Source organism: Oncorhynchus tshawytscha, unplaced genomic scaffold (assembly GCF_018296145.1).
Source record: "Oncorhynchus tshawytscha isolate Ot180627B unplaced genomic scaffold, Otsh_v2.0 Un_contig_4498_pilon_pilon, whole genome shotgun sequence".
In the NCBI taxonomy this organism is placed as follows: Eukaryota; Metazoa; Chordata; class Actinopteri; order Salmoniformes; family Salmonidae; genus Oncorhynchus; species Oncorhynchus tshawytscha.
The window spans coordinates 18,745-33,833 of NW_024609304.1; the positions used below are offsets into that span (position 1 = coordinate 18,745).

General features: G+C 43.2%; 1 protein-coding gene across 1 annotated transcript in view; it reads left to right on the plus strand.

Moving 5' to 3' along the window:
* The window catches only part of LOC121844556 (trinucleotide repeat-containing gene 18 protein-like), a 78,335-nt gene that overhangs the window by 7,314 nt on the left and 55,932 nt on the right, over positions 1-15,089 (plus strand). The window contains exons 4-8 of the mRNA XM_042314792.1: positions 312-393; positions 2,419-2,615; positions 9,391-9,498; positions 9,573-9,760; positions 11,519-11,903. Of these exons, the coding sequence (XP_042170726.1) occupies positions 312-393; positions 2,419-2,615; positions 9,391-9,498; positions 9,573-9,760; positions 11,519-11,903 (960 nt within the window). The remainder of the gene's footprint in view (positions 1-311; positions 394-2,418; positions 2,616-9,390; positions 9,499-9,572; positions 9,761-11,518; positions 11,904-15,089) is intronic.

Sequence of the window (15,089 nt, forward strand, 5' to 3'; positions counted from 1 at the left end):
TCATTTTATTATAATATATATAATATTTATTTATTTTTGTTACTTGTATCCCTTTTTCTCCACAATTTCTGGTATCCAATTGGTCGTCCAACAGATGCATGTCTGTTCCCAGTCAGGTGAAATCCATAGATTAGGGCCTAATTTATTCATTTAAATTGACCTCTTTCCATGTGAACTGTAAGTCGGTAAAATCGTAGAAATTTGTTTGCGTTTTAAGTTCCGTATATTTTACTATACCAGATATCACCAAATCTACTGTTGTTGAAGCAGTGCATTATGGGTCACTATGTTCTATTCTGTCGTCCAAACAGACGAGGAGCGGGGGGACGAGCGAGCCCGTCACCGTGGTGATAGACTGGGGTGCCTGGAGCGTGAGCAGGAGAAGTTGCTCAGGTTAGGGGGCGTGACTAACGGCTCACCTGTGAAAGGCTGCAGTGGAGGCAGTCTGTCACCTTTTCTGACCTGCAACCTGTTAGGAAACTGTAGTGGTTAGATATATATATAACCTGTTAGGAAACTGTAGTGGTTAGATATATATATAACCTGTTAGGAAACTGTAGTGGTTAGATATATATAACCTGTTAGGAAACTGTAGTGGTTAGATATATATATAACCTGTTAGGAAACTGTAGTGGTTAGATATATATATAACCTGTTAGGAAACTGTAGTGGTTAGATATATATATAACCTGTTAGGAAACTGTAGTGGTTAGATATATATATAACCTGTTAGGAAACTGTAGTGGTTAGATATATATATAACCTGTTAGGAAACTGTAGTGGTTAGATATATATATAACCTGTTAGGAAACTGTAGTGGTTAGATATATATATATAACCTGTTAGGAAACTGTAGTGGTTAGATATATATAACCTTTTAGGAAACTGTAGTGGTTAGATATATATATAACCTGTTAGGAAACTGTAGTGGTTAGATATATATATAACCTGTTAGGAAACTGTAGTGGTTAGATATATATATAACCTGTTAGGAAACTGTAGTGGTTAGATATATATAACCTGTTAGGAAACTGTAGTGGTTAGATATATATATAACCTGTTAGGAAACTGTAGTGGTTAGATATATATATAACCTGTTAGGAAACTGTAGTGGTTAGATATATATATAACCTGTTAGGAAACTGTAGTGGTTAGATATATATATAACCTGTTAGGAAACTGTAGTGGTTAGATATATATAACCTGTTAGGAAACTGTAGTGGTTAGATATATATAACCTGTTAGGAAACTGTAGTGGTTAGATATATATATAACCTGTTAGGAAACTGTAGTGGTTAGATATATATAACCTGTTAGGAAACTGTCGTGGTTAGATATATATAACCTGTTAGGAAACTGTAGTGGTTAGATATATATATATAACCTGTTAGGAAACTGTAGTGGTTAGATATATATATAACCTGTTAGGAAACTGTAGTGGTTAGATATATATATAACCTGTTAGGAAACTGTCGTGGTTAGATATATATAACCTGTTAGGAAACTGTAGTGGTTAGATATATATAACCTGTTAGGAAACTGTAGTGGTTAGATATATATATAACCTGTTAGGAAACTGTCGTGGTTAGATATATATATATAACCTGTTAGGAAACTGTAGTGGTTAGATATATATATAACCTGTTAGGAAACTGTAGTGGTTAGATATATATATAACCTGTTAGGAAACTGTAGTGGTTAGATATATATATAACCTGTTAGGAGACTGTAGTGGTTAGATATATATATAACCTGTTAGGAAACTGTAGATATTCCTCATATATATATCCTGGTTGGGTTGGGGGTTGATTCCCTGGTTGGGTTGGGGGTTGATTCCCTGGTTGGGTTGGGGGTTGATTCCCTGGTGGGGTTGGGGGTTGATTCCCTGGGGTTGGGGGTTGATTCCCTGGTGGGGTTGGGGGTTGATTCCCTGGTGGGGTTGGGGGTTGATCCCCTGGTGGGGTTGGGGGTTGATTCCCTGGTGGGGTTGGGGGTTGATTCCCGGGTTGGGTTGGGGGTTGATTCCCGGGTTGGGTTGGGGGTTGATTCCCTGGTTGGGTTAGCGGTTGATTCCCTGGTTAGGGGTTGATTCCCTGGCTAGGGTTGATTCCCTGGTTGGGTAGGGGTTGATTCCCTGGTTGGGTTAGGGGTTGATTCCCTGGTTAGGGATTGATTCCCTGGTTGGGTTAGGGGTTGATTCCCTGGTTAGCGGTTGATTCCCTGGTTAGCGGTTGATTGCCTGGTTAGGGGTTGATTCCCTGGTTATGGGTTGATTCCCTGGTTAGCGGTTGATTCCCTGGTTGTGTTGATTCTCTTGTTCCTGAAGTGTGTGCACTCTATCACTCCATATCAAGGATGGATATAAAGAGTGTTATGAATTAGATGTGTGTGTGTGTGTGTGTGTGTGTGTGTGATCAGAGAGAGTAAGGAGCTGGCAGAGTTCACCCAGATGCACCCCCTGGTGTCCAGCGCCCTGACCTCTAACCTCATGACCTCCAACCTCATGGTGACTGGAGGCTCCGCCCGCTGGCCCCACGACCCCTCCCCTCTGACCTCTCACCCCTGGATGCCCCGCCAAGGAGCCCCGCCCATCTGGCTGTCGGGATCCCCCTACGGTACACACCCACTATACCCACTACACACCTGCTATACCGTCTATAACCACTATGCCCACTACACACACACTACACACCCACTATACCCACTACACACCCACTATATCCACTATACCCACTACACACACACAATATACCCACTATACCCACTACACACCCACTATATCCACTATACCCACTACACACCCACTACACACACACTACACACCCACTATACCCACTACACACCCACTATATCCACTATACCCACTACACACCCACTACACACACACTACACACCCACTATACCCACTACACACCCACTATATCCACTATACCCACTACACACACACACAATATACCCACTATACCCACTACACATGCACTATATCCACTATACCCACTACACACCCGCTATACCCACTATAACCACTATGCCCACTACACACACACACACACACACACACACACACAATATACCCACTACACACCTGCTATACCCTCTATAACCACTATGCCCACTACACACCCACTATACCCACTACACACCCACTATATCCACTATACCCACTACACACACACACACACAATATACCCACTATACCCACTACACACCCACTATATCCACTACACACCCACTACACACACACACACACACACTACACACACACCACTATACCCACTACACACCCACTATATCCACTATACCCACTACACACACACACACAATATACCCACTACACATCCACTATACACACACTATTTCCACTATATCCACACTATACCCACTACACACACACTACACACCCACTATAGCCACTACACACCCACTATATCCACTATACCCACTACACACACACACAATATACCCACTATACCCACTACACATGCACTATATCCACTATACCCACTACACACCCGCTATACCCATTATAACCACTATGCCCACTACACACACACACACACACACACAATATACCCACTACACACCTGCTATACCCTCTATAACCACTATGCCCACTACACACCCACTATACCCACTACACACCCACTATATCCACTATACCCACTACACACACACACACACACACAATATACCCACTATACCCACTACACACCCACTATATCCACTACACACCCACTACACACACACTACACACACACTACACACCCACTATACCCACTACACACCCACTATATCCACTATACCCACTACACACACACACACAATATACCCACTACACACCCACTATATCCACTATACACACACTATTTCCACTATATCCACACTATACCCACTACACACACACACTACACACCCACTATACCCACTACACACCCACTATATCCACTATACCCACTACACACACACAATATACCCACTATACCCACTACACACACACTATATCCACTATACCCACTACACACCCGCTATACCCACTATAACCACTATGCCCACTACACACACACACACACACACAATATATACCCACTATTCCCACTACACACCTGCTATACCCTCTATAACCACTATGCCCACTACACACACACTACACACCCACTATACCACTACACACCCACTATATCCACTATACCCACTACACACACACAATATACCCACTACACACCCGCTATACCCTCTATAACCACTATACCCACTACACACCCATTATATCCACTATACCCACTACACACCCACTATACCCACTATAACCACTGTATCCACTACACACCCGCTATACCCTCTATAACCACTGTATCCACTACACACCCACTATACCCACTACACACCCATTATATCCACTATACCCACTACATACCCACTATAACCACTATATCCACTACACACCCATTATATCCACTATACCATTACACACACACTATACCCACTACACACCCACTATAACCACTGTATCCACTATACCCACTATACCCACTACACACACACACAATATACCCACTACACATCCACTATACACATTACACACCCACTATATCCACTATACCACTACACACACACTATACCCACTACACAAACACTATACCTGCATTGCTTGCTGTTTGGGGTTTTATGCTGTGTTTCTGTACAGCACTTTGAGATATCAGCTGATGTAAGAAGGGCTATATAAATACACTTGATTTGATTTACACCCACTACATACCCACTATACCCACTACACACCCACCATACCCACTACACACCCACTATACCCACTACACACACACTATACCCACTATACCCACTACACACCCACTACACACACACACTATACCCACTTTATATCCACACAGCCTAACTGCACTGTATCTGAGCGCAGGTGCCCTGTCGGCTAGAGCGCAGGTGCCCTGTCGGCTAGAGCTGTCGGCTAGAGCTGTTGGCTAGAGCTGTTGGCTAGAGCTGTTGGCTAGAGCGCAGGTGAGCTGATTGCCAGAGCTGTTGGCTAGAGCGCAGGTGAGCTGATTGCCAGAGCTGTTGGCTAGAGCGCAGGTGAACTGTTGGCTCGAGCGCAGGTGAACTGTTGGCTCGAGCGCAGGTGAGCTGTTGGCTAGAGCGCAGGTGAGCTGTTGGCTAGAGCGCAGGTGAGCTGTTGGCTAGAGCGCAGGTGAGCTGTTGGCTAGAGCGCAGGTGAGCTGTTGGCTAGAGCGCAGGTGCGCTGTGAGCTGTTGGCTAGAGCACAGGTGAGCTGTGAGCTGTTGGCTAGAGCGCAGGTGCGCTGTGAGCTGTTGGCTAGAGCGCAGGTGCGCTGTGAGCTGTTGGCTAGAGCGCAGGTGCGCTGTGAGCTGTTGGCTAGAGCGCAGGTGCGCTGTGAGCTGTTGGCTAGAGCGCAGGTGCGCTGTGAGCTGTTGGCTAGAGCGCAGGTGCGCTGTTGGCTAGAGCGCAGGTGAGCTGTTGGCTAGAGCGCAGGTGCGCTGTTGGCTAGAGCGCAGGTGCGCTGTGAGCTGCTGGCTAGAGCGCAGGTGCGCTGTGAGCTGTTGGCTAGAGCGCAGGTGCGCTGTGAGCTGTTGGCTAGAGCGCAGGTGCGCTGTGAGCTGTTGGCTAGAGCGCAGGTGAGCTGTTGGCTAGAGCGCAGGTGCGCTGTGAGCTGTTGGCTAGAGCGCAGGTGCGCTGTGAGCTGTTGACTAGAGCGCAGGTGCGCTGTGAGCTGTTGGCTAGAGCGCAGGTGCGCTGTTGACTCGAGGGCAGGTGCGCTGTGAGCTGTTGGCTAGAGCGCAGGTGCGCTGTGAGCTGTTGGCTAGAGCGCAGGTGCGCTGTGAGCTGTTGACTAGAGCGCAGGTGCGCTGTGAGCTGTTGGCTAGAGGGCAGGTGCGCTGTGAGCTGTTGACTAGAGCGCAGGTGCGCTGTGAGCTGTTGGCTAGAGCGCAGGTGCGCTGTGAGCTGTTGGCTAGAGCGCAGGTGAGCTGTTGGCTAGAGCGCAGGTGCGCTGTGAGCTGTTGGCTAGAGCGCAGGTGCGCTGTGAGCTGTTGGCTAGAGGGCAGGTGCGCTGTGAGCTGTTGGCTAGAGCGCAGGTGCGCTGTGAGCTGTTGGCTAGAGCGCAGGTGCGCTGTGAGCTGTTGACTAGAGCGCAGGTGCGCTGTGAGCTGTTGACTAGAGGGCAGGTGCGCTGTGAGCTGTTGACTAGAGCGCAGGTGCGCTGTGAGCTGTTGACTAGAGGACAGGTGCGCTGTGAGCTGTTGGCTAGAGCGCAGGTGCGCTGTGAGCTGTTGACTAGAGGGCAGGTGAGCTGTGAGCTGTTGGCTAGAGCACAGGTGCGCTGTATACTGAATTTAACACAACAGTTTTTGTGACTAAACTACAGGTGAAAATGCAATGGCAAAACATTGAACGTTAGATTTTCATTCGGTAAATGAGGCAGGAAACACCATCCACACTATATACACACTATATCCACACTATATCCACACTATATCCACACTATATACACACTATATCCACACTATATCCACACTATATACACACTATATACACACTATATCCACACTATATCCACACTATATCCACACTATATACACACTATATCCACACTATATCCACACTATATACACACTATATCCACACTATATCCACACTATATCCACACTATATACACACTATATACACACTATATCCACGCAGGTGCCCTATCCACACTATATCCACACTATATCCACACTATATACACACTATATCCACACTATATCCACACTATATCCACACTATATCCACGCAGGTGCCCTATCCACACTATATCCACACTATATCCACACTATATACACACTATATACACACTATATCCACACTATATCCACACTATATCCACACTATATCCACACTATATCCACGCAGGTGCCCTATCCACACTATATCCACACTATATCCACACTATATCCACACTATATCCACACTATATACACACTATATCCACACTATATCCACACTATATACACACTATATCCACACTATATACACACTATATCCACACTATATCCACACTATATCCACACTATATACACACTATATCCACTATATCCACACTATATCCACACTATATCCACACTATATCCACACTATATACACACTATATACACACTATATCCACACTATATCCACACTATATCCACACTATATACACACTATATCCACACTATATCCACGCAGGTGCCCCATCCACACTATATCCACACTATATACACACTATATCCACGCAGGTGCCCTATCCACACTATATCCACACTATATCCACACTATATCCACACTATATCCACACTATATCCACACTATATCCACGCAGGTGCCCTATCCACACTATATCCACACTATATACACACTATATACCCTGTCGGCTATGAACATGTGCTTATTTTCTTTATACAGATTTTAGAATATTGGATGGAAACCTGGTATAATATCCTGACCTAGCTGGTCCCCCAATATCCTGACCTAGCTGGTCCCCCAATATCCTGACCTAGCTGGTCCCCCAATATCCTGACCTAGCTGGTCCCCCAATATCCTGACCTAGCTGGTCCCCCAATATCCTGACCTAGCTGGTCCCCCAATATCCTGACCTAGCTGGTCCCCCAATATCCTGACCTAGCTGGTCCCCCAATATCCTGACCTAGCTGGTCCCCCAATATCCTGACCTAGCTGGTCCCCCAATATCCTGACCTAGCTGGTCCCCCAATATCCTGACCTAGCTGGTCCCCCAATATCCTGACCTAGCAGCTGGTCCCCCAATATCCTGACCTAGCAGCTGGTCCCCCAATATCCTGACCTAGCTGGTCCCCCAATATCCTGACCTAGCTGGTCCCCCAATATCCTGACCTAGCTGCTGGTCCCCCAATATCCTGACCTAGCTGCTGGTCCCCCAATATCCTGACCTAGCTGCTGGTCCCCCAATATCCTGACCTAGCTACTGGTCCCTCAATATCTTAACCCAGCTACTGGTCCCTCAATATCTTAACCCAGCTACTGGTCCCCCAATATCTTAACCCAGCTACTGGTCCCCCAATATCTTAACCCAGCTACTGGTCCCCCAATATCTTAACCCAGCTACTGGTCCCCCAATATCTTAACCCAGCTACTGGTCCCCCAATATCTTAACCCAGCTACTGGTCCCCCAATATCCTGACCTAGCTGCTGGTCCCCAATATCCTGACCTAGCTGCTGGTCCCCCAATATCCTGACCTAGCTACTGGTCCCTCAATATCTTAACCCAGCTACTGGTCCCTCAATATCTTAACCCAGCTACTGGTCCCCCAATATCTTAACCCAGCTACTGGTCCCCCAATATCTTAACCCAGCTACTGGTCCCCCAATATCTTAACCCAGCTACTGGTCCCCCAATATCTTAACCCAGCTACTGGTCCCCCAATATCTTGAGCTAGTGGTCCCCCAATATCCTAACCAGCCACTGGTCCCCCAATATCTTAATCCAGCTACTGGTCCCTCAATATCTTAACCCAGCTACTGGTCCCTCAATATCTTAACCCAGCTACTGGTCCCCCAATATCTTAACCCAGCTACTGGTCCCCCAATATCTTAACCCAGCTACTGGTCCCCCAATATCTTAACCCAGCTACTGGTCCCCCAATATCTTAACCCAGCTACTGGTCCCCCAATATCTTAACCCAGCTACTGGTCCCCCAATATCTTAACCCAGCTAGTGGTCCCCCAATATCCTAACCAGCCACTGGTCCCCCAATATCTTAATCCAGCTACTGGTCCCTCAATATCTTAACCCAGCTACTGGTCCCTCAATATCTTAACCCAGCTACTGGTCCCTCAATATCTTAACCCAGCTACTGGTCCCCAATATCTTAACCCAGCTACTGGTCCCCCAATATCTTAACCCAGCTACTGGTCCCCCAATATCTTAACCCAGCTACTGGTCCCCCAATATCTTAACCCAGCTACTGGTCCCCCAATATCTTAACCCAGCTACTGGTCCCCCAATATCTTAACCCAGCTACTGGTCCCCCAATATCTTAACCCAGCTACTGGTCAATATCCCCTGGTCCCCCAATATCTTAACCCAGCTAGTGGTCCCCCAATATCCTAACCAGCCACTGGTCCCCAATATCCTGACCCAGCTACTGGTCCCCCAATATCCTGACCCAGCTACTGGTCCCCCAATATCCTAACCAGCCACTGGTCCCCCAATATCTTAACCCTATGAAGAGTCTTCGATGAGCTGTGTTTTTCTATAATGCATTAACAATCTCTCTCTCTCGCCCTCTCTCTCTCGCCCTCTCTCTCTCGCCCTCTCTCTCTCGCCCTCTCTCTCTCGCCCTCTCTCTCTCGCCCTCTCTCTCGCCCCAGGTTTAGGCCCCTCTCCGCTGCACCAGGCCCTCCCTCCCTACCAGCTGGCCAGAGACCCCCAGTCAGGACAGCTGATGGTTATAGCCACAGAACACATCCCACGCTACGGTACGATGTGAGGATGACTGGGGTGTGTGGAACACTGCTTTGATCATGCATAACCCTATATTGTGTCCCCGTAGGAGGAGATGTGTTGGATGGGGGTGGCGCCCCCCAGTGGCCAGGGGTGTATGGAGCAGGCAGTTCTCTGCAACATGCCGCTCAGCTGCAGATGTTGTCACAGCAACAGATGCTGAGGCAACATGAGCTGGTGATGATTCAACAACATGCTGCTCAGGTCCTGGAGCTGCAGAGGAACGCTCAACTGATGGTGAGGACACACCTGATGCACACCTGATAAACACCTAACTGGTGCTGACACACCCAATACACACCTGATACACACCTGACTGGTGCTGACACACCCAATACATACCTGATACACACCTGACTGGTGCTGACACACCTGATACACACCCAATACACACCTAATACACACCTGACTGGTGCTGACACACCCAATACACACCTGATACACACCTAATACACACCTGACTGGGGCTGACACACCCAATACACACCTGATACACACCTAATACACACCTGACTGGTGCTGACACACCTGATACACACCCAATACACACCTGATACACACCTAATACACACCCGATACACACCCCTGATACACACCCAATACACACCCGATACACACCCAATACACACCCAATACACACCTGATACACACCTAATACACACCTGATACACACCTGATACACACCTGACTGGTGCTGACACACCTGATACACACCTGATACACACTTGACTGGTGCTGACACACCTAATACACACCTGACTGGTGCTGACACACCTAATACACACCTGACTGGTGCTGACACACCTAATACACACCTAACTGGTGCTGACACACCTGATACACACTTGACTGGTGCTGACACACCTAATACACACCTAACTGGTGCTGACACACCTAAATACACACACCTAACTGGTGCTGACACACCTAATACACACCTAACTGGTGCTGACACACCTAATACACACCTAACTGGTGCTGACACACCTGATACACACTTGACTGGTGCTGACACACCTAATACACACCTAACTGGTGCTGACACACCTGATACACACTTGACTGGTGCTGACACACCTGATACACACCTAACTGGTGCTGACACACCTAATACACACCTGACTGGTGCTGACACACCTAATACACACCTAACTGGTGCTGACACACCTGATACACACCTGATACACACCTGACTGGTGCTGACACACCTGATACACACCTGACTGGTGCTGACACACCTAATACACACCTAACTGGTGCTGACACACCTGATACACACTTGACTGGTGCTGACACACCTGATACACACTTGACTGGTGCTGACACACCTAATACACACCTAACTGGTGCTGACACACCTGATACACACCTGACTGGTGCTGACACACCTGATACACACCTGATGCACACCTGACTGGTGCTGACACACCTGATACACACCTGACTGGTGCTGACACACCTGATACACACCTGATACACACCTGACTGGTGCTGACACACCTGATACACACCTGACTGGTGCTGACACACCTGATACACACCTGACTGGTGCTGACACACCTAATACACACCTAACTGGTGCTGACACACCTGATACACACCTGATACACACCTGACTGGTGCTGACACACCTGATACACACCTGACTGGTGCTGACACACCTGATACACACCTGACTGGTGCTGACACACCTGATACACACCTGACTGGTGCTGACACACCTGATACACACCTGATACACACCTGATACACACCTGACTGGTGCTGACACACCTGATACACACCTGACTGGTGCTGACACACCTAATACACACCTGACTGGTGCTGACACACCTGATACACACCCGATGCACACCTGACTGGTGCTGACACACCTGATACACACCCGATGCACACCTAACTGGTGCTGACACACCTGATGCACACCTGATACACACCTAACTGCTGGTGAGGTTACACACACTCTCTCTCACCCCCCACCCCCCTCTGTTGTAGGAGCGTCTGAAGGCCAGTGAACAGAGGGCGGAGCTAGAAGAGAAGACCAATAAGAGGAGTTCCGAGCCCAAACCCCGCCCCTCGCCACGCCCCACTCCCTCCCCCTCCCTCCACTGCCATAAAACTCCCCTCCGTTCACCACCTCCCTCCACCTCCTCCCTCACCCCCCTGTCTTCCCCCAGGCCCACTCTCCAACACCCGGCGGTCCAGAGAGAGAGGTCTCACCCTTCCTCTCCCCTCCCTCGCCCTCCCGCCCCACACTCTGCCTCCCCCCTGAGACCCTCCTCCCCCCTGAGACCCAGGCAGGACGCAGACGAGGAGGAGGAGGAGGGGGGAGAGAGGGGGGAGAAACAGACCACCGCCCCCTATCACCGAATCTACACAGGTGAGCATCCTGTTAAAACTAATTAGAGCAGTAAAAATTATATTCTATTATATTCTATTCTGTTACATTCTATTCTGTTACATTCTATTGTTATGTTCTATTCTGTTACATTCTATTGTTATGTTCTATTCTGTTACATTCTATTGTTATGTTCTATTCTGTTACATTCTATTGTTATGTTCTATTGTTATGTTCTATTCTGTTACGTTCTATTGTTATGTTCTATTCTGTTACATTCTATTGTTATGTTCTATTCTGTTACATTCTATTATGTTCTATTCTGTTACATTCTATTGTTATGTTCTATTGTTATGTTCTATTCTGTTACATTCTATTGTTATGTTCTATTCTGTTACATTCTATTGTTATGTTCTATTCTGTTACATTCTATTGTTATGTTCTATTCTTTACATTCTATTGTTATGTTCTATTGTTCTGTTACATTCTATTCTGTTACATTCTATTGTTATGTTCTATTCTGTTACATTCTATTGTTATGTTCTATTGTTATGTTCTATTCTGTTACATTATATTGTTATGTTCTATTGTTATGTTCTATTCTGTTACATTCTATTCTGTTACATTCTATTGTTATGTTCTATTGTTATGTTCTATTCTGTTACATTCTATTGTTATGTTCTATTCTGTTACATTCTATTATTATGTTCTATTCTGTTACATTCTATTGTTATGTTCTATTCTGTTACATTCTATTCTGTTACATTATATTGTTACATTCTATTGTTATGTTCTATTCTGTTACATTCTATTGTTATGTTCTATTGTTACATTCTATTCTGTTACATTCTATTGTTATGTTCTATTGTTATATTCTATTCTGTTATTCTATTCTGTTACATTCTATTGTTACATTCTATTCTGTTACATTCTATTCTGTTACATTCTATTGTTATGTTCTATTCTGTTACATTCTATTGTTATGTTCTATTCTGTTACATTCTATTGTTACATTCTATTGTTACATTCTATTGTTATGTTCTATTCTGTTACATTCTATTGTTATGTTCTATTGTTATGTTCTATTCTGTTACATTCTATTGTTATGTTCTATTCTGTTACATTCTATTGTTATGTTTCTATTCTGTTACATTGTTATGTTCTATTCTGTTACATTCTATTGTTACATTCTATTGTTATTCTATTCTGTTACATTCTATTGTTACATTCTATTGTTATGTTATTCTGTTACATTCTATTGTTATGTTCTATTGTTATGTTCTATTCTGTTACATTCTATTGTTATGTTCTATTGTTATATTCTATTCTGTTACATTCTATTGTTACATTCTATTCTGTTACATTCTATTCTGTTACATTCTATTGTTATGTTCTATTCTGTTACATTCTATTGTTACATTCTATTGTTACATTCTATTGTTACATTCTATTGTTATGTTCTATTCTGTTACATTCTATTGTTATGTTCTATTGTTACATTCTATTGTTACATTCTATTCTGTTACATTCTATTGTTATGTTCTATTCTGTTACATTCTATTGTTACATTCTATTGTTACATTCTATTGTTACATTCTATTGTTATGTTCTATTTGTTACATTCTATTCTGTTACATTCTATTGTTACATTCTATTGTTATGTTCTATTCTGTTACATTCTATTGTTATGTTCTATTGTTATGTTCTATTCTGTTACATTCTATTGTTACATTCTATTGTTATATTCTATTCTGTTACATTCTATTGTTACATTCTATTCTGTTACATTCTATTGTTATGTTCTATTCTGTTACATTCTATTGTTACATTCTATTGTTATGTTCTATTCTGTTACATTCTATTATGTTCTATTCTGTTACATTCTATTCTGTTACATTATATTGTTACATTCTATTGTTATGTTCTATTCTGTTACATTCTATTGTTACATTCTATTGTTATGTTCTATTCTGTTACATTCTATTGTTATGTTCTATTCTGTTACATTCTATTGTTATGTTCTATTCTGTTACATTCTATTGTTATGTTCTATTCTGTTACATTCTATTGTTATGTTCTATTCTGTTACATTCTATTGTTATGTTCTATTCTGTTACATTCTATTGTTATGTTCTATTCTGTTACATTCTATTGTTATGTTCTATTCTGTTACATTCTATTCTGTTACATTCTATTCTGTTACGTTCTATTCTGTTACATTCTATTGTTACATTCTATTGTTATGTTCTATTCTGTTACATTCTATTGTTACATTCTATTGTTATGTTCTATTGTTACATTCTATTGTTATGTTCTATTCTGTTACATTCTATTGTTACATTCTATTGTTATGTTCTATTGTTACATTCTATTGTTATGTTCTATTCTGTTACATTCTATTATGTTCTATTCTGTTACATTCTATTTGTTACATTCTATTGTTACATTCTATTGTTATGTTCTATTCTGTTACATTCTATTCTGTTACATTCTATTGTTACATTCTATTGTTACATTCTATTGTTATGTTCTATTCTGTTACATTCTATTATGTTCTATTCTGTTACATTCTATTGTTATGTTCTATTCTGTTACATTCTATTGTTATGTTCTATTCTGTTACATTATATTGTTACATTCTATTGTTATGTTCTATTCTGTTACATTCTATTGTTATGTTCTATTGTTATGTTCTATTCTGTTACATTCTATTGTATTATATTCTATTCTGTTACATTCTATTGTTATGTTCTATTCTGTTACATTCTATTGTTACGTTCTATTGTTATGTTCTATTCTGTTACATTATATTGTTATGTTCTATTCTGTTACATTATATTGTTACATTCTATTGTTATGTTCTATTCTGTTACATTCTATTGTTATGTTCAATTGTTATATTACATTCTGTTCCGTTACATTCTGTTCTGGTATTCTATTCTGCTATTATATTGTTATGTTCTATTCTGTTACATTCTATTGTTATGTTCTATTCTGTTACATTCTATTGTTATGTTCTATTCTGTTACATTCTATTCTGTTACATTCTATTCTGTTACGTTCTATTCTGTTACATTCTATTGTTATGTTCTATTCTGTTACATTCTATTGTTACATTCTATTGTTATGTTCTATTCTGTTACATTCTATTGTTATGTTCTATTCTGTTACATTCTATTGTTATGTTCTATTCTGTTACATTCTATTGTTATGTTCTATTCTGTTACA